A 21,406-nucleotide genomic window follows, 5' to 3' on the forward strand; every position below is an offset into this window, starting at 1 on the left:
CGACTGAAATTCCCCACGAACTTACGTCTATGTGCAGAACATCTCTCCATTCCCGATGGACCTTGATGCCGGACAGAGTCTGGGTTGCATATATCCGGTCAGCCCGGTGGAAACAACGCCCCAGGTGAATGCGGCAAGGGTGAGTGAGCGACTAGTCGATTTGGACTTCAACTTCGGCGAGTCGACATTGCCCACTGAGTGGAAAGAACGGCTGAGAACCCAGTTGAATAAACGACGGACTGTGTTCTCCACGAGTGAGATGGATGTGGGGTGCAGTCGAAGCGCCCAACATACCATTCGACTGAGTGATGCCACCCCGTTCCGGGAACGCTCTCGTCGCATCGCCCCGCGGGATGTGGACGATGTGAGGAACGTCATACAGGAAATGGGGACCGCTGGGATTTTGACAGTCTCGGGGCCCCTACGCATCACCCATAGTGGTGGTGAGGAAAAAGATCGGATCCGTACGACTGTGTGTCGACTATCGAATCCTGAACAATCGTACGATACCGGACCAGTACAACCTTCCTCGCATTGAAGAGATCCTGAATGCGCTGAACGGAAGCCAATGGTTCAGCGTGCTCGATCTACGATCTGGGTACTATCAGGTACCTATGAATGCGGAGGATCAGGAGAAAACAGCCTTCGTCTGTCCCCTGGGGTTCTACCAATTCACCCGTATGCCCCAAGGTATATGTGGGGCCCCGGCTACCTTCCAGCGACTGATGGAGAAGACTATCGGGGACATGAACCCTCGGGAGTGTCTTGTATACCTGGACGACATCATTGTCTTCAGAAGAACTCTGGAGGAGCATGAAGAAAGGCTGCTTAAAGTAATAGACCGTCTTGGGAAGGAAGGGTTGAAATTGTCCTTAGACAAGTGCAGATTTTGTCACACCTCGGTGACCTATGTGGGGCACATCGTGTCTGCTCAAGGGATCGCCACCGACCCAGCCAAAGTAGAAGCGGTCGTGAACTGGCCGCGTCCCGAGAATGTCACAGAACTACGATCCTTCCTGGGGTTCTGTGGGTATTACCGTCTCTTTGTGGAAGGGTACTCTAGTAGAGCTAAACCCCTGAATAATCTGTTGAAGATATACCCTGAAGATACCGGAAGGAAGGCTGTATCGGCCCGCCAACCGTTTGGGGATAAATGGACGCCTGAGTGTGAACAGGCCTTCCTGAAATTGAAGAAATGCCTGACCGAAGCGCCGGTGCTTGCGTATGCGGATCCCGAACAACCATACATTCTGCATGTGGATGCCAGTCTCAATGGACTGGGCGCCGTTTTGCACCAGAAGCACCCCGAAGGGCTTCGGCCGGTAGCCTACATCAGCCGCTGTCTGACACCCAGTGAACAGAGATACCCCGTCCACAAGTTAGAGTGCCTGGCTCTCAAATGGGCCATCACGGAAAAACTCCACGACTACCTATACGGTGTTACGTTTGAGGTAAGGACGGATAACAATCCCCTCATGTACATCAATACCTCGGCCAAATTGGATGCAGCCGGACACCGATGGCTGGCCGATCTGAACAATTACCGCTTCTCCCTGAAGTATAAGCCGGGACCTTTGAATGTCGGGGCTGACGCCCTCTCCCGACAGCCAGGGTTAAGTGCTACTCAAGATGATGAGGAATGGGAAGAACTCCCAGGACCCGGGGTGCGAGCTATGTGTAGCACTGCCGCCATCGTCAACGATCAAGTGGCCTTCTCAGAATTAAGGGTTGCAGATTCTTTGGGATGCCAGTCGCAGGCTGTCCCAGCCACCTACTGTGATCCAAAAGGGATGAACATCACGCATGACAAAGTGCTACGGTGGAAAGATCTGGTAGACTATCAAATACGAGATCCTGTCGTTAGTATCATTAGGCAAGCCGTCGAAAGGAAGAACCCAGCCCTTCTGAAGCGTGCCCCCAACGACTTGGTGGCCTTGCTCATGCGGGAAGTGGATACATTCGAAATAGACGACTGCTTTCTCTATCGGGTGGTGCAATACCACAACCACCCGGATAGGCGACAACTAGTCCTTCCTAGGAACTTGCAATACATGGTGTTGAAGTCCCTACATGATGAGCATGGACATCTCGGTATAGAGAAGACCTTTGGGTTGGTCAGAGACCGCTTTTTCTGGCCCAAAATGCGAGAGGCCGTAGAACGCCACTGTCGCCGTTGTACTAGATGTATCCAGCGCAAGACCCTGCCCACCAGAGCAGCTCCTATGGGCCATCTGAAAAGTTCTGGCCCCATGGACCTTGTGTGTATGGACTTTCTGTGCATTGAGCCTGATAGCCGAGGAATATCCAACGTACTGGTCATCACGGACCATTACACCCGGTATGCTCAGGCCTTCCCCACTAAAGACCAGAAAGCTATTACAGTGGCGAAGATATTATGGGAGAAGTACTTCGTACACTACGGTCTTCAAAACCGCCTCCACTCAGACCAAGGTCGGGATTTTGAGAACAATCTGATCCGAGAATTGCTCAAAATGCTGAACATTGCTAAATCACGAACAACCCCATACCATCCTGAGGGAGACGCGTTGCCAGAACGGTTTAATAGAACTCTACTGGACATGCTCGGAACTCTACAGGGTGCCCAGAAGACTGAATGTAGTCGACATGTAGAGGCCTTAGTTCACGCATACAACTGTAGCAGACACGAGTCCACTGGATTCTCTCCATAATTCCTCATGTTCGGACGAGAGGCGAGACTACCAGTAGATGTACGTCTTCGCGTATCAACGGATGGGATACACAACGCTACCCATTTCAAATATGTGCAACGACTCAAAGACAGCTTGCAACAGGCATACCAACAGGCTGAGAAATCCACAGCCAAGCTGAATGCTGGCAATAAAAGGCGATACGACCATAAGGTCAAATACTGGGAACTTCGTCCTGGAGACGCTGTGTTGCTTCGCAATCTGGGAGTCTCGGGAAAACATAAATTGGCTGACCGATGGAGAGACGGTGTACTGCACCGACACACTTTATTCGAGCAAATACCCGGTATGTACCTGGCAGATACCTGGAATGCGCCACTCCTCACCTCTGACAAGCCCCGTTGCATTTGCCTTCCCAGCCTGGGTTCATGCCTGGCTGATGGGCGGCTGATCTGTTAAATGATAATGATTAGGATTTAATAGGCTGCAATGCTTCGCGTGTCTACCAGATGGCATAAATTCATGAATTGTAATGCAGTATATATATATATACTGTGCAGTATTGCAGCCAGCGGGAATAAAATGCTTCAATCCCTGCTTGGAAAATAACTCAATGCACTCGGGCAGAAAACAGTCACAAACCTCAATACACCCGGGTATACCCGAATTCGTGGGACTAGCCGAGCTCGAATAAAGTGTGTCGCCAGTGTATATGAAATAGAATCTCAAATGCCTGGCCTCCCGGTCTACCGCATCAAAGACACCGATGGCCAGGTAAAGGTATGGCACCGTAATCATCTTCTCCCCATTCCACAAGTGGGAGATGAAGAAACAGAGATACTGGCCACACCGCTCAACGGTGAGTCCGACTTATCAGAGTTGGGTCAAGAGACTGTCAATAACGAGACCCACTCTGAAACTCCTGAAGATCCTATGGAAGGACCCTCTCAAAGGGGCTACTCCACAGAAGGGGCATCTCCCGGAGGAGCTACGGGTAAAGGGCCCCGTAGGCCAATGCCTACTAAGGTGGCACCTACAGGCCAACCTTTGGACCCACAGAGCCCGTGCTTTGTGCCTAACAGAGACTGTTCAGAGACATTTCTCCCCTCAAGGGAAGAGGCTGAGCCTCAGGACTGTATTTATTACTCCCCCGAGGGAGTTGCAGAAGAACAGCTCCGCAGGAGCCAAAGAGTCAGGTACCCTCCCACTCGGGTAACCTATGATCAAATTGGGGCACCCCATTATGAGGCTCAGCAGTGGTCTCGGAGCAAGATCCAATCTGTGATTGTGATGCTCACGGAGTTGTGCAATATTGTTTAGAGTCGTGCATGTGCTAAGTTATATGATCTACTGCATTTTTATTATATAATTTCTGTACGGGTTGAGTTATGTATCCCAGGCGAGGACGTTGGGGTTTTTCACCAGGGGGAGGATGTAGCCAGGTCCCCTTTGTCATAGCTGACCCCCCTCCTTCCTCAGCGCACAGCCGCCGCACGCGAGGGAGTGAGGGGGCAGGTGCGCGAGCAACGCGCTACCTGAGCGAGCATGCCGGTTGCCGGGGACGCGAGAGGGCCGGTTGCCGGGGACGCGATCAGGCCGTTAAGTCCGCGGTTGCGTTGCTGCGGTCTCGGCGGCTCGCGGAGCATGGCGCCGCCATTGCTAGGTGTGTTGCGCATGCGCAAGGGCACCGGAGCGCCGGGAGGAACACAGAGGTTGGCGCATGCGCAAAAGAAATGCGTGCGAGGCCCCCGCAAGGGAGAATAGCTCCCAAGAGTAGCAGCCCCCAGGGTGCACAGGGGCAGAGCCACATGACTCCAGGGAGCCAATAGGGCTACAGTATCTCCCCAGGAGGGAGATAGATACATTTCGTGGGCTCTATGCAGTTAGTTATTGTTTGACCGGAGCAGCTAAGGGAAGGAGGTAGGGTGCAGGAGTCAGTGACTCTCTGCAATAGGCCAGCATTCCCCTAGGCCCCAGATAGCCCTGAGTCGCCAGTAGCTGAGTGCTATAGGGACAGGCCCTAGGTTAGGGACCCTGCCCCATTAGCCGTTTGCTAGTAGGGACACAGCGGACGCTGCGGTTCCTGCTGAGAGACGGGCTGAAGTCTCCTCGCATTAAAGAGAGCTGGACTATATTCAGGGTGGGATTGCCCCTGACGGATCACCACGCGGGTGGATCCTGGATGTCGTGTGGGAGCTCGTTTGATCCTTTGAGAAGATCCTTTAACGCCAGGTGCCGCCGCACCAGGCAGGTATCGTTATAAGTGCACCAACTGAGTACTCACACGGGACTAGTGGCTGCGCAGTCACACACATATCCATATCATTTAAAGGGACATATTGTGTGGGTCACTGGACACGGTGGGATCATCCGGTGGGAGGAAGTTGCGTTCTACGAGACGCCGTAGTAGTGTCTCCTCTAGGGAGGGACACCTGTTATTTATGTTGATGGTATATGTATCTAAAGTTCCTAAGTAAACGTTATTGGTTATCATACTTAAGGTGTGCGAGTATTTGTATATTGTCCTGCGAGGATCACTCCCCCTCTGGTGGGAGCCATCGCAGGTGGAGGCGCTGCACCGAGTACGAGGTTACTCTTATTATTCCTATAATTGCCCCAGGTTCCCCGTGGCGGAAGCTCAGCCCTCCTGTGAGCCTAACAGGTAAAGCACCACACCTGGTAACATTGTATGTTCTCCGCACCCACACTATATCTGCGATTGGGTGGGGTGGAATACCCGTTACACAAATATATTCAGGGACAATACAAGGAGCTTTCAAACGAACTATTCATCCCACGGGCAGTACAAAGGACTCGGGGCCATCCCTTAAGGTTGGAGGAAAGGAAATTTTACCAGCAACAAAGGAAAGGGTTCTTTAAAGTAAGGGCAGTTAAAATGTGGAATTCATTACCCATGGAGACTGTGATGGCAGATACAATAGATTTGTTCAAAAAAAGGTTGGACATCCTTTTAGATGGGAAAGGTATACAGGGATATACCAAATAAGTATACATGGGAAGGATGTTGATCCAGGGATTCATCCGATTGCCAATTCTTGGAGTCAGGAAGGAATTAATTTTTCCCCTTAATGGGGTTTTTTGTTTGCTTTCCTCTGGATCAATAAGTATAGATATAGGATAAAGTATCTGTTATTTAAATTTAGCATAGATTGAACTTCATGGACCTATGTCTTTTTTCAACCTCATCTACTATGTAGCTAGGTATGTAACTATATGTGATATGATAGGGACCTCAAACAGATTGTCCCTGACCTGTTACTGTGCCTGTGTCAGTGATACAGTTGTGTGGGTGACCTGTGTCAGGTAACGGTAAAAGTGTTGCTGGATTAAGTGTGGTGCATCGGTGTACGGTTATATTTTCAGAGCCCTGTTATATAATCTCGTACTTAGTCTGCTGTTCGTGAGCGGTGTGGATCTGCGTAGAAGTAATGTGGATACTGCATGCAGTACATGTACGTGTAAGATATGTCCCTGTACAATAGCTTGGGCAGTATCTACAAGAGTTGCGGCAGCCGCCCCAGATCGGAGACCAGGCATGAACGCCTGTGCTACCGAGTCAAGCATAGGACTGTAGTAAGCCACGGGACGTTGTCGGGTACCATGGGTTTGAGTTAAAACTCCTGAGGCGTGGGGGAACTTCCGGTGACGTCACCCGACATGGACGGCTGTTAGAGGAGCTCCTGAAACCCGCGGGTTAAACAGCGCAAAAACCCCTACTCAAACTTAAAATTTCTGGATGAAATTAGTCCCTCCGGATAAATAAACAGAAGGGGGATGTCAAAAACGAAAAAAGCGAATAACCACCCTGTCACTAAATTTTTTTCACCGTCTCAGCGGGGGAAGGACGGCAATATGAATCCCCAAGATGGCGGCGGACCGCATGGTGCTACCTCCCAATCTGGGAAAAAGACCCAGCCAAGCGAAAACCCCCCTACAAGCCCAGAACACAAAATAACCAGGGCATATTTGGAGGAACTGATGGCAGGCATGGCTGCTACACTCAAAACTTCCTTCCAAACGGAATTGCGGGCTGCAGTGAGCGACATTAGAAGAGAAATATCAGGGCTGACAGAAAAGACCACGTCCCTGGAGAACAGGCTTTCCGAATCCCTACAAAGACAGGGAGAGGCAGAAGAGGAGATCAGCCGCCTAGGGGAAGAGATCTCCCTCCTCAAGGAAGGCATGGAGGAACAGGAAAATCGTGACCGGCGACAGAACATCCGTGTGAGGGGTGTTCCAGAGTCGGTCACGCAGGAACAGATCAGGCCTTACCTCCTGGAGCACTTCAATTTGGTCTGCGGGGAGCTGGAAGAAAAGGAGTTAGAAATGGACAGAGCCCACCGTGCGCTGGGACCCAAGTCAGATGATCCAAAACGAAGGAGGGACATAATAATAAAAATGCATAAATACACCTCCAAAGAAAAAATCATCTCAGCATGCCGAGACATGGGAGAAATAAAATTTCAAAATGAGACCTTACAAGTCTACAATGATTTGTCAAAAGCAACAAGAGACCGCAGACGGGAGTTAAAGCCGCTGACTAACTTTCTTCGTGAGAAGGGAACCCTGTATAGATGGGGCTTCCCGTTTAAGTTATCGGTGAACAGAAACGGAAAGTTCCTGACCCTGAAGTACCCCGCGGACATGGCCCCATTTGCAAAGGCCTTGGGCCTAACTCCTCCACAAGGATGGCTACCAGACAACCCGTCATCTAGTGAAGCAACAGGAGACCCGCCTCGGATATCAGAGAGGATCGCGGCCCAGCACTCCAGGGACAAGCAGTAATAGCCGCCACCGCACTCAAACAACACCCCCCCCCCTTCCCTAAGTGATCCCGAGGGGGGGGGGCCCACGACCACATTGGAAGACATCCCATCGAACCGGAGCAGTACCTGGAGAGGAGCTGCCGACTTCCCGATCGAGACGACACTGGACACCGCTCCCCACACTGAGCCACGTGTCATCTACTCCCGCGAGGGCACCGGAGCTGATCCCGCCGGCTGCTTTGAAACCCTGGTGCACACCCGGCCCGATCGGATGGAGCAGGAGCGTAATCTCCCCAATCCCAATACGCTAGAAGAGCCGGGTCCTCGGCCTTGTTCTGCTGAGCCCCGGCCTCCAGTCTCTCTGGTGGCCCCGCGGGGTTGTGTGCCCCCCCCCCCCCTCAGGCCAGCTGCCCCGATTTTTCGAGATGGTCTTTTCTTTTGCTTGGGGTGCAGGGGGGAGGGGGGGTATGGCTCGTCGGCGGGGGGGCCCGGACCGAAGAGGAACACACCGGCTCGGGCGATGAAGAACAACTGTGGCCCAGGGGAGCTGAATCACCCGAGCTGACTTAAGGGACGCAAAAACACAGACTGAGGTTTAGCGCCCTGAAGGCCGTGAGTAAAGTAATAAAATGTTATGCTATGGAAGACACCCCGCAGCCCACCCCCCCCCCCCCCTCCCCTCTCCCCATTTCAACCATAACCTAAGCACATAGCCTCCCCCCCCCCCATACATAAAAATAAAGAAGTGTAAACAATAAATAAAATACCCCTATGGCCCCCATCATACTTCCCTCACTCCTGGAACGACTCCCAGAGGATCATAGAGAGTATATATAAAACTGGGAAACACCTGTCCTGTTGGAAGTGGGTCGCTGCCCCCCCCCCCCCCCCATACACATCCCCCCCTCTCTCCCCCCCCCTCTTTCCCCCCCCCGGTGCTATATAAAAGTTGAGAAGTACATGTGAAACAAGAGGTGTACCCATGCCCCCCCGTGGAATAACACCCGGGGGAAGCAGGGATATTTAAGAAACTAAATGGACCCCGGCCGATTGCCAGACAGTACTCAGTATATTTATGTCATAGATTGGTACGAGAGACGCAACATACAAGAAAGTGAAATGCCCACACTGTTTGAAATGTTCAATCATCCCCCCCCTCCTCCCCCCCTCCCCCCCTCCCCCTACCCCCCCCCCCCCTCCCCCTACCCCCCCCCCCCCCCCCTCCCCCCACCTCACCCCCACCCCCCCCCCACCTCACCCCCAACCCAGAATTATATAAAAGATGAGAAGCATAGGCAATAGGCGAGGTGCACCTAAGCCTTCCCACCCCTCCTATCCCCCCCCCCAGTATTAAACAAAAAGCTAAGGAGTATATACATGGGGTGAGATGCACCTATGCTTTCCCACACCCCCCCCCCCTCCCCCTCCTCCCCCTAGTATTAAATAAAAGCTAAGAGGTACACGAAACGGGGGAGGTACACCTATATCTTCCCGTAGGATAGCACTCAGAAGAAGCAAAAATACATAAGGAAATTAAAAGTGCCCTTACTGATTTTCAAACAGCACATAAGACACTCACTGGATAAAGTGGTACTACTGTGGCAACATACAAAAATGTGAAATGTCCTTACTGCTGGAAATGTTCCATCAACCCTTTCCCCCCCCCTCCTCCCCCCCCCCGCCGTCCCCCCCCCCCACTCCCTGCCCCCCCCCCTTCACGCCCCCACCCCCCGGATGTTATTCAAAAGTTGAAAAATATATGTAATAAATGATATGTACCTATGTTCTCCTTTGGAAAAGCACCTAGAGGAAGCAGAGGCTCATAGGAAAACTAAATGTGTCTAGGCTAATTTCCAGACAGTGTATAGTATGTTTAGTATATAGGGTTATACAACAGACACAGCAAACAAAAATGTGAAATGCCCATATTGTCGGAGTGGCTCTGTCAAGCCCCTCCCCCCTCCCCCACACCCGCCCCCCCCTACCCCTCTCCCCCGTCCTCTCCAGCCCCCCCCCCCCACTACCCTCCCACCCCCCCCCCACCACCCTCCCACCCCCCCCCCCCCCCACACCCCCTCCCACCCCCCCCACCACCCAAACCACCCCCCCCCCCCCCACCCACCACCCTCCCACCCCCCCCCCTTCACGCCCCCACCCCCCCGGATGTTATTCAAAAGTTGAAAAATATATGTAATAAATGATATGTACCTATGTTCTCCCTTGGAAAAGCACCTAGAGGAAGCAGAGGCTCATAGGAAAACTAAATGTGTCTAGGCTAATCTCCAGACAGTGTATAGTATGTTTAGTATATAGGGTTATACAACAGACACAGCAAACAAAAATGTGAAATGCCCATATTGTCGGAGTGGCTCTGTCAGGGGGGGACATCATATTTCTACAGGAGACCCACTTCACATCACAAGACCCCCCCAAATTTATTCAAAAAAGTGTTCCCAATGTGTTTTTTCGCATCATTTACTAGCAAAAAAAGGGGTATAGCTGTCCTCATCAGGCAGGGCACCCCATTCAATCATATCAAAACAACTGCGGACCCAGAGGGTAGATTTTTAGTGGTATATGGCTCCTTAGCGGGCTCAGCGATCGCTCTTATCAATGTATATGCCCCAAACGAGAACCAAACCGAATTTCTAAAGAAAGTACTCGAGGGCATAGACCCGGGATATCTGTCATCGATGATAGTGGGAGGGGACCTAAACATGGTCCTCAACCCCACCGAGGACAGATAGACCACAATGGGTCCTCCCCGTACAACCCCCTCCCAAATCACAGGGAAAAGGTTTAGGGGAATCTTGAGCGAGTTTTCACTAGTGGACATCTGGAGAACCCAACACCAGGGCCAGAGAGACTATACCTTCTACTCAGCACCTCACCAGACCTACTCTCGAATAGATCACTTTCTGGCCACAAAAAATGTAGTGGCGGCTACAACCGACTCCGACATAGGACCGATCACATGGTCTGATCATGCCCCGGTTACCATAACCTTGACAACACCCTTCGAAAAGACAATAAATTACTCATGGAGGCTAAATGACTCACTACTCAACCATCCTGAGATAGAAAGAGAGATCAGAGCTGCTATTCGAGACTACTTTTTTTTTAACTCAGGATCCGTTTCCTCACCAGCAATCCTGTGGGAAGCCCATAAGGCAACCATTAGAGGGAAAATCATCTCCATCGCATCCCACAGGAAAAAAGCCCGCCAAAAAATAATAAAGGAGCTCACAGATGATATCAAAAGAATAGAACAAGCTCATAAAGCTAACCCCTCAAAAAAAATATATAAGACATTAACAACAGCTAGAGCAAAACTTAGACAAATCCAGCTGGAGGATGTTGAGAAAGCCCTCAAGTGGACCAACCAACAATATTATGATAAAGGTAACAAAGCAGACAGACTTTTAGCGACTAAATTAAGAGGGGTGCATAAACGATCCCAAATCACGGCGATCAAGAGTAGGTCTGGTGAGATACAACATAGTGACAATAAAATAGCAGCCGAATTCACAAAATTTTACACCGAACTTTATAATTTAAGATCCAAAAAAGGCCGTCCTGAATCAGTAGCATCCGAATTAATAGCACAATACTTAGATAAGTGTCAGCTTCCCACACTAACGGAAGAGGAAAACACAGTCCTCAACGCTGAGATTTCAAAAGAGGAACTGGAAGAGGCGGTCAAATCATTAAAAATCACTAAGTCTCCCGGCCCAGATGGCTTCACTAATGTCTACTATAAGAGATTCTTGCCAGTATTATCCACGCATCTCCTCAGAACATTTAACGATTTTATGGAAGGAAATCAAATCCCTTCATCAATGTCCCTAGCCAGCCTGGCCATAATACACAAAGAAGGCAGGGACCCGATGCAATGTGGAAGCTACCGTCCAATCTCCCTGCTTAACTGTGATCTCAAACTATATAGCAAAATACTCGCAAATAGATTGAATCCCATTTTACCAAGATTAATAGATAAAGACCAAGTGGGATTCGTAGCAGGCAGACAGGCCTCAGACAATACCCGAAAGATAATTGACATTATTGAACATGTCCATCTCACAGGGACCAAAGCATTACTCCTTAGCTTAGACGCAGAGAAGGCGTTTGATAGAATAGACTGGCTATTCATGGACCATGTTATGCGCAAATTCGGCTTCAAAGACGCATATCTAGAAGGAGTCCGTAGATTATATCAAAATCCATCTGCAACAGTAAAACTACCAGGGGGCAGTAACCAGAGATTTGAGATTACTAATGGAACTCGACAGGGATGCCCCCTATCTCCTCTCCTCTTTGCATTAACCATAGAACCCCTAGCAGCGGCAATAAGAACAAATAGAGACATCAAAGGAATAGAAATTGGACACAGGCAGCACAAAATATCACTATTCGCAGATGATGTCATCTTAACCCTGACGCAACCCCAAACATCCCTACCTAACCTCCAAAAAGAACTCCGAGATTTTGGAGATATATCAGGCTATAAAATCAATAACGATAAATCGGAAGCATTAAATTTAAGCCTGCCAGAGCCAGAGGTGAAACTCCTCAAATTAAACTTTAATTACCATTGGAGCTCCTCGAGTATCAAGTATCTGGGAGTAAAGATAGCGAGGAACTACCAATCCCTAGATCAACAAAATTACCCGACCTTATTCCGGAAAATTAAACAAGACCTAGCGAAATGGGGAGGATATCAAATATCATGGATCGGGAGAATGATCTCGGTTAAAATGAACATACTCCCCAGATTATTATACTATTTCCAGACGCTCCCGGTCCACATCCCTGGCTCAGAATTAAAAAACATACAAAAACTAATCTTCCACTTCATTTGGCAGGGTAAGAAACCCAGAACCGCTAGGACAGTTCTCCTGGCATCAAGGGGTAGAGGAGGACTTGGTGTCCCAGACATCACCAAATACTACCTAGCCGCACAATTGCGACAGGTAGTAGTCTGGAATGCCAACCCAAACCAATACTGTTGGCTAGATATAGAATCATACTACGCCGGAACGCCTTCACTACCAGCTTACCTTTGGTCCCTGAGCAGGGAAGACATGCAGAATAGTAAACTTAAATTAGGCCCAATGAGACACACATGGGAGATCTGGACGAGATGCAAATATAAATTTAAGCTCACTTCGCCCCAATCCCAACTCATACCAATTCACAAAAACCCGAAATTCCCTCCTGGTTGTGAGCCCAGACAATTGGATCAATTCAAAGTAAAAAATATTAGAACGATCGCTGACCTCTTGAGCATTGGAGAATTCCTGAGCTATCAAAATCTACAAATTAAATATGAAATAGCAAGGTTGGACGTATTTAAGTATCTACAAATTCGGCACTTTGTTCGAACCTTATCCCCAACGTTGAAATTTCCCCCTCTCACAGTTTTTGAGCGGCTCTGTCGAGAAACAGGCCACCAGAAAGGTCTTATAACACAAATTTACGCAGTATTAGAAAGGGCTATAGAAGCCCCCACCCATGATTATATGCTGCATTGGGCAGCAGAATTGGGCATAGTTATAGACCGAGAGGACTGGGAAAGAATTTGGGAGAATGCCTCAGGAACCTCCATATGTACCACAATCAAAGAAAATATATATAAAATACTGTTCCGCTGGTATCTTACCCCAGTTAGAATAAACCAAATCTACCCCCAGGCGTCCGATCTATGCTGGAGAGGTTGCGGTCAAAAGGGGGACATGGCACACATTTGGTGGACATGTCCGGAAATTCAAAAATACTGGGGAACCACTCAAAAATTAATAGAAGAGGTCACCGGCCTCAAAATCCCTGTTGACCCGCTGACCTACCTGTTGGCCAGGCCCTTAAAAAATGTGGACCGACCAACAAGTAAATTAATCTCCTTCATCTTAACAGCGGCTAGATGTGCAGTGGCAGCCGCCTGGAAGAAAGTGTCTCCCCCCTCAAGACAAACGATAAAAAATAGGATACAAGAGGTAATGAACATGGAGAAGCTATCGGCTTTCTTAAAAAGATCCACGGACTCCTTTAATAAAACATGGGACCCGTGGTTAACCCATATGGCACCCCCACGCCCCTAACTCAAAAACACAAAGTAAAAAGAACGAGTCTAGAAACTCCAATAGAAATACTCTGAGGACGTGATAAGCAACAGGTATTCCCCCCTCCCCCCTTTCCCCCCCCCTCCCCACCTTCCCCCCTCTCCCTTTCCATACTCTGACTCTCTGTTTCCATTCTCGCGCTCCCCTCACTACCCCAGGAGGGTCAGGGGGGCGATGAGCTTTCCTCTCTCTTTCTGGTTTCTTTAACCAAAAAATTGAAAAAACTTGTATTAGGCTGTATTAACATATATAACATGTATATTGTGAAATAAGTATTTGCCTAATAAAAACCTTTGGAAAAAAAAAAAAAAACTCCTGAGGCGTGTTCCTTGTGCTCGCGGCAGTATAAGGTAAAAGGCAATGTGTAATTGGACAAGCCCAATGAAGGAGCTGATGTTAAACTCCTTTTTTTTTTTTTTTTTTTTTTAGCGTGGAGAACGCTTCTTCAGTCTCCTCAGTCCAAAGGACTGGTTCAGCTACACCTTTACGTGTGAGCTGCTGTAATGGGTCTGAAATAGCGGAAAAATTGGATATCCATTGACTGCAATATCCAGCCATTCCTAGAAAACCTTGGACTTCCTTCTGTGTCCGTGGCCTGGGTGCGCTCTGGATAGGCGTAATTCTATCTGGGTTAATAGAGCAGTGACCCGGTGATATAATTTGACCCAAATACAGTACTTTTGGCTGGAATAATTGTAATTTCTGCCTATTTGTGACCTTTTTGTGGCTAGGGTATTTAATATTGCCACTGAGTCAGTTTTGCATGCTTGCAAAGAGAGCGAGGCTAACAATAGGTCATCTTCATATTGTATTAGCACTGACCCATCTGGTAAATGTACATCCTGAAGGTCCCGCTGCAAAATTTGTGAAAATAAGGCAGGGATTTCTGTGTACCCTTGTGGTATTCGTAACCATGTGTACTGATGACCTTTGTATGTGAATGCAAAAAGATATTGGCTGTCTTTGTGTAACGGAATGCTAACAAATGCTGAAGATAAATGCGCTACTGAAATAGACAGCTGTTGGGGGAATAGAGGACAAAATGATGGCCGGGTTAGGGACCACAGGGAGAATTGGCTGCACAATGCGATTGATCGCCCGTAGATCTTGCACAATCCTATACTTTGGAGGGTCAGAGTGAGGTTTAATAACTGGTAGAATTGGTGTGTTACAAACACAGCTTGTGGGGATTATAACCCCTTCCTGCAGTAACTCCTCCATAATAGGGGCTATGCCCTGTAAGGCATTTCTGCTGAGAGGGTATTGCCCAATTCTGGGGAGTACAGCCTTGGGAAATTATTTAACCCGTACTGGTGCGGCAGACAAGACGAACCCAGTACTATTGCCTGGAGACGCCCATAAATTATGTGGTAGTTGTTCTAGAATGGCGTCATAATTTTCTGTGGTTAAATTATACACACAGATATTATCTTGCTGGGGCAGGTGAAAAGCATAATGGACTCTTCATGAGCTGGTATTTCTAAATACACAGATCCGTCCGAAAGGGCAATCAATGGTACATTGTAACCTGCATAACAAATCTTTCCCATTAAATGAACAGGGCATGTGGGGCTCATTAAACGTGTGCTGTAAACCAATTTCTCTGATTGTCAGTGCAAGGGGGATGGATGGCGGGTGCGGTATCAATTTGTTACCTACTCCTCTGACCATTATGGGTTGTTTGTTACTGGTTTTAAAAGGTAGAGCAGTTTCCTTTGAGATAGTGGACCATGAGGCTCCTATATCCAAAAGAAACTATTCTGGTTTACCATCCAAAAAGGCTGATAACATTTGGGCCGGTACTGTCAACTGGAATAGAGGGATATTGTGTAATGTGCAGCCTTAAAAGTGAAAGAATTCTGTCCTGTTCCTTCTTCATACCCTAAATTGTCAGATGGATTGTCAGTATGTGGGGGTGGATTTTGAAATCCCCGTTGTCTGTTTTGGTAGTCGTCCCTATTATTGTATTGCTGATTTGAATGGTTCTGTGTATTTTTTTGGGTGCCCTGCACTTCCAGGGTATGTGTCCCTGTTTACCACAATTGAAACACTGTACTTGGGATCAATCCCTTCTCCTGTCATTTCCTCCTCTATTGTAATCATTATAATTCCTGTTACCCCTCTGCTGGTTATTTCCTTGTCTATGCTCATTACCTTGATTGCCTTGGAAAAAAGACGTCTGGGCTTTCATTAGTGCATTAGTTCCCTTTCTCGTGTTCCCTTTTTCTTCTCTTCACACTCTACCCTGTTTCTCTCAAAATGTGCAGCGGCTGCAAAGACTTCCAATATTGGTCTGTTTTCCCATCCCAGGAGTACTCTAGTTACACCCTTAGATATTTCAGGATCTAAACCCTTTACGTAAGCTGCCACAATAAGAGGACCTGCATTTAATTCAGTGTTACTTATTCCGCCATAAGCAGTAACAGCAGCAATAACTTTGTCTGTCTCTCCCTTTTGTTTCATTGAGTTTATTTTTCCCCAATTAACCTGTGGTGCAAAGGCTGCTCTCAGTGCTGCCAGAACGGCTGTCTGTAACCTGACTCTCTCATCTCGTAATCTATGTGTGTTTTCAACATGTGCCCATTGTACTCCCTCTGCTCCTGCAGTCTCGTTAAATCGCTCTGTTGTGGTCATAATTACAGTCAGTAAATGTTTTATATCCCCACAAGTTGGATCATAAGCTGTAACAACACTGCATCTGGTCACAAAACCCTTTAATATCTTCCTCAGGTCTACAGATATTCAACATATCCCCATATAAAACAGTATCTTATAAATATACAACATAATATCCACAGTGCATTAATATACATATACATATATTCAACATATCCCCATATAAAACAGTATCTTATAAATATACAACATAATATCCACAGTGCATTAATATACATATACATATATTCAACATATCCCCATATAAAACACTATCTTATAAATATACAACATAATATCCACAGTGCATTAATATACATATACATATATTCAACATATCCCCATATAAAACACTATCTTATACATATACAGTACACAAATACATAACATAATATCTGCAGTGCATTAATATACATATACAGACATTCAACATATCCCCATATGATATCAAACAGTATTGGGACTGCCAGGGACCCCTGCTGTGTTAATCGATGGGCCATCGTGTTTCTGCATAATTGTCTTTCTGCAGAAATGTCACTGAAATGTTGCAGCATGTACCCAGCATGTAACAAAAAAGAGAAAAAAGCGCAAAGCCCATAGAGTAGTAAAGTCTGTTTATAGGTAAATAAAGAAGGGTTATAAAAACTCACAGAAGGGTAGATAATACAGGCACTTCGGTACTTTGAATGACCGCGGGAACAGGAGTACTTCACTTGTCTGCTGATTGGGGTGGTAGATGTCTCATCCCTTCTCCTTCTCTCGATCGGCAGCGCGTTCACACTTCCGCGCAGGTGACTCGTGACGTCAGCGTGTGTCGTCGATCAGTGGTTGGACTACGGGTAGCCACTAGCTCCCCCTTCAAACTTGGCGTGTGAAAGTCCTATCAGTCCCACGTATCCTCCGTAGCTTAGTGTTCACAGCACACATTAGCAACCATAGCAATGTCAGCCCTACGCGTTTCAAGGACAATGTCCTCTTCGTCAGGGGCACTTTCATTGCTGGTTGCTTGTAGGACAGGTATATATAGGATACCAATTAGTTATATAATATAATTAATTAATTTGGTGCCAGTATAGTGGTTGTTTCCAGTATACACATAGAAATTACAAAAAAAACAAATATTACTATTAAAATTTAAAACCAATTGGGAATATAAGTAAAAAATGAAGAAGAAAGCAATAGTAAATTACAATATTAAAAAACTTTTGTTTATTATGATCATATTAAAATTACCCTTGATTAAGATCCTTGTGAATATTAAAAACAGCCACCATTATATCATAACTAGGACACATGACTGTACATATGTGTCTTAAACAAACTTACTTTAAAAGTATACACAGTTAATTCTATTAATGTAATCATAAAAATGCAGCCAGATCAATTTCTTCATTTAACCCATTACCAGAGGGTGAAATACCCATCTGCTTTTTTCTGTGTCAATTTACCCTTAAAACTGTTACTTGTACCCAGCATGTACCTGGGTCTTGTTGGTGATAGATCCAGGCAAGTTTTAAAATACTCGTCGGCGCACCTGTACTTATCTTTGAAAGGCACCTTGTATCTTCTGGGCTTCTCCTACTTATCTAGCACGACTTCTCCTTTTCTTGTCAGAGAATTAGCAGAAATTTCAGGAATACAAAGCTAGTGATAGATGATCCAGCAGATGTCATATAGATCCTATTCTGTATTACATAAAAATAAATATTTCTTACACGAAAGAAATACCTGTGCGTGCATGTGTTTACCTGTGCGTGCATGTGTTTACCTGTGCGTGCATGTGTTTACCTGTGCGTGCATGTGTTTACCTGTGCGTGCATGTGTTTACCCGTGCGTGCATGTGTTTACCTGTGCGTGCACGTAAGAAATACCTGTGCGTGCATGTGTTTACCTGTGCCCACCCCCTGCCCTGTTGTCTGTGCTCACACGCCTTCTCTGCCTCCTTAGGAGCGTCCTGTGTCCCTGAGGAAGACCCTCACTCCCCGGAGAAGGTCACTTCATTGCTCACTAGAAAGTGATGTTAAGAATCCAAGTGACTTTGCCCCCCCACCTGTGACACCTCAATCAGTCACACTGCTGCTTCCGGACCCTCTTCCTGACTCCCTGCAAGAGTTGTCTCCCCTCACTCTCAGGATCCCAACCCCCACCCTGAGTGGGATGCACTCTCCCCAAGCTCAGCCCGGCGGGAAGTTAAAACAGCTGCGGTGCATGGTCGGACAGCGCATGACCTCACTTAACCAAGACTGGCTGCAGCGGTGTGAGGTCATAGGGGAGGAGAGGCAGTGTGGGGTCAGAGGAGAGTGTGGGGGAGAAACGGATCGGTGTGAGAGGAGACTGCAGGAGGAACGCTGTGAGATCACAGTGGAAGTTCAGAGAGGGCAGAGGGGAAGCAAACACAGCGATCCCGTCTCCTCTTCCGGTTTACATGATCCGAGACCTCCCCAGCTTCCTCCGAAGCAGAGAGGAGCATCTCTCACTCGTGGCCTGTCCCCAGAGGGAGCATTGTCCTGTCTACGTCCCCCCTCTGAGTGTCCTTCCTTAGTGAGTAAAGAAAGTGCAGAGGATAGTGAGTCAAACAGTGAGGACACGGCTGGGTACATCAGGAGTGTGAGTGTCCCCTTGCAGACAAGCAAACAGATCGGGGACTCCCCTAACAGAAACCCTGGCCCCCGTGAGCACAGAGCAGCTGGAGGGCAGGAGGAACCAAGCCACGGGGGGGTCAAAGAGACAGCAGCTGGAGGGGAAGAGGAACCAGACCTTAGGGGGGCCAAAGAGAGAGCAGCCGGAGTGGAGGCAGAACCGGGCCACAGGGGGGCTAAAGAGAGAGCAACCGGAGGGGAGGCAGAACAGGGCCACAGGGGGGCCAAAGAGAGAGCAGCCGGAGGGAACGCGGAACCAGGCCACAGGCGGGGCAAAGAGAGAGCAACCAGAAGTGAGATGGAACCGGGCCACAGGGGGGCTAAAGAGAGAGCAGCCCGAGGGGACGCGGAACCAAGCCACAGGGGGGCCAAAGAGAGAGCAGCCGGAGGGGACGAGGAACCAGGCCACAGGGGGGCTAAAGAGAGAGCAGCCCGAGGGGACGCGGAACCAAGCCACAGGGGGTCCAAAGAGAGAGCAGCCGGAGGGGACGCGGAACCAGGCCACAGGGGGGCTAAAGAGAGAGCAGCCGGAGGGGAGGAGAAACCAGGCAACAGGGGGACCAAAGGGAGAGCAGCCGGAAGGGAGGCAGAACCAGGCCACAGGGGGGCCAAAGAGAGAGCAGCCGGAGGGGATGCGGAACCGGGCCACAGGGGGACCAAAGAGAGAGCAGCCAGAGGGGACGCGGAACAGGGCCACAGGGGGGCCAAAGATAGAGCAGTGGGAAGAAAAAGGCAGGAGACGGGTGAGGTGACCCCATTGCAGAGCAGGAAAAGGCAGCGGGAGCCCCCAGCAGAGCGGGACATGGAGGAGCTGAGCCTGGGAGGCTGTAAGAAGAGGCGCAGGAGCGAGGGGACCGCCGAAAAGAGCAGCAGCTCCGTAGCACGAGGGAAAGGCAGGAAAAGGGGAGCAGGCCTGAGTAAGGATCCCGGAGAGACTCCCCCCAGCACGGACGTGATGAAGGGAGTGACAGAGAATCTGCTGGGAGAGGTGGAGGACGAGGGTGTGCAGAGCGGTGCGAGGCACAGAGAGAGGAATAGCAGGTATGTGGTGTCCCATGTGCCTACTTCCTTATTAATAATTAATCAGTTGCTTCTTTGGGTGCCGACACTAGGGGTTTAGTAGAGAATGTACATACAGTATGAGTAAAGTCTATTAGTTTTCCTCATCAAGTCACTTCCCAATATTGTATTGTCTTGTATGTCTTTATTTATATAGCGCCATTAATGTACATTGCGCTTCACAGTAGTAATACACGTGACAATCATATAAATAACAAATAATATAAATAACGGGTCATGGTAATAAGTGCTTCAGACATAAATGTAACATTTAGGAAGAGGAGTCCCTGCTCCGAGGAGCTTACAATCTAATTGGTATGTGTGACGGGGTGGAAAGGGTTAATACCTGATTTGCCATGCATTACTGTTGTTGTCCGGTCCCCGCCATTTTTATTCCCCATGTGCAGGCCATTCCCTGTCTGCGAGGGTAAAAGACAAGATGCCTTGCTTGCCATACCCTCTAACCAACACATGATAGCAGATCTTAAATGTAAGGCAGGATGTATTTTTTTGTAAGTCCAAGCAGGAATTACTTGGACCTCCAGCTGTGATATGGGTGAATGAGCTTTGGTATTTTTATGACCAAGCCTCAAAGGGTTGTAATTATTTTTATGATGGAGCCTCAAAAGGCTCCCACAGATTTAGAGTCCCCCTGTCTAAAAGAGTGTCAATTATGAGAAGACCCAGAGGCCCATAATGTATACGATACTGGCATACTGATGCACAGCAGATGTCAGGCTAGTGACACCTCTAAGGGCTGGGACCCGCTGCGGGCGGCCACACGAGAGTTCCCCACCAGCAGGGGAATCCTCCCGAGCCGGTCCCGGTCCCCCCTGGCTGCACAGCTCACTACACGCTGTGACGCGTCAGCCGCTACGGGATACAAGAGAATTGTGATCCCTAGCGTCGACGCGTCACGTGGTGTGGCTGTGAGCCAATGAGGAGGAGAGTCTTTGGGGAGCGGGGAGGAGTGTGGAGGGAAAGCAGCGTGAGTGCCTGTGTGTGTGTGTGTGTGTGTGTGTGTGTGTGTGTGTGTGTGTGTGTGTGTGTGTGTGTGTGTATGAGTGCCCGTGTGTGTGTGTTGCTTTTGATTACCTTCTATCAGTAGCTCCAGCCCAAGCCCGTGGAGGGAGGGGGGGGAGAGTAGCGGTTCCCTCCGCTCAAGCCACGCCCCCCTCCCGCTCAAGCCTCCTACTCCCGCCCACCTCCCGCTTCCTACAGACCGCATATCGCGGTCTGTCTCTCAGTGCCCCGCCTGTCTGCAGTGCGGGCGCGCTGACTGAGGGAGCGGGGCCTTAGCCTAAGTCAACCTGACCCATGCGCCCTGCCCACCGGACAGCCCTTTTGACCGGTCTTATGAACTGTGGGTCACTTGGCTATTAGTGGTTTTTTTTGTTCCCACGAGGGGATTGGATCCACATGTTAAAGATAGCTTTGGCCAGGCTATAACTGTGGCTTCCCAGGTATTTCCCAGTGTGATT

The 21,406-nt window shown here is 48.7% G+C and overlaps 1 protein-coding gene across 1 annotated transcript in view; it reads left to right on the plus strand.

Moving 5' to 3' along the window:
- Positions 1 to 21,406, plus strand: part of LOC142473301 (uncharacterized) — a 70,692-nt gene that overhangs the window by 19,244 nt on the left and 30,042 nt on the right. Inside the window, 1 exon segment of the mRNA XM_075580498.1 lies at positions 18,175 to 19,907. Coding sequence (XP_075436613.1) covers positions 18,175 to 19,907 — 1,733 coding nt within the window.

Source organism: Ascaphus truei, assembly GCF_040206685.1.
Source record: "Ascaphus truei isolate aAscTru1 chromosome 3 unlocalized genomic scaffold, aAscTru1.hap1 SUPER_3_unloc_1, whole genome shotgun sequence".
NCBI lineage: Eukaryota > Metazoa > Chordata > Amphibia > Anura > Ascaphidae > Ascaphus > Ascaphus truei.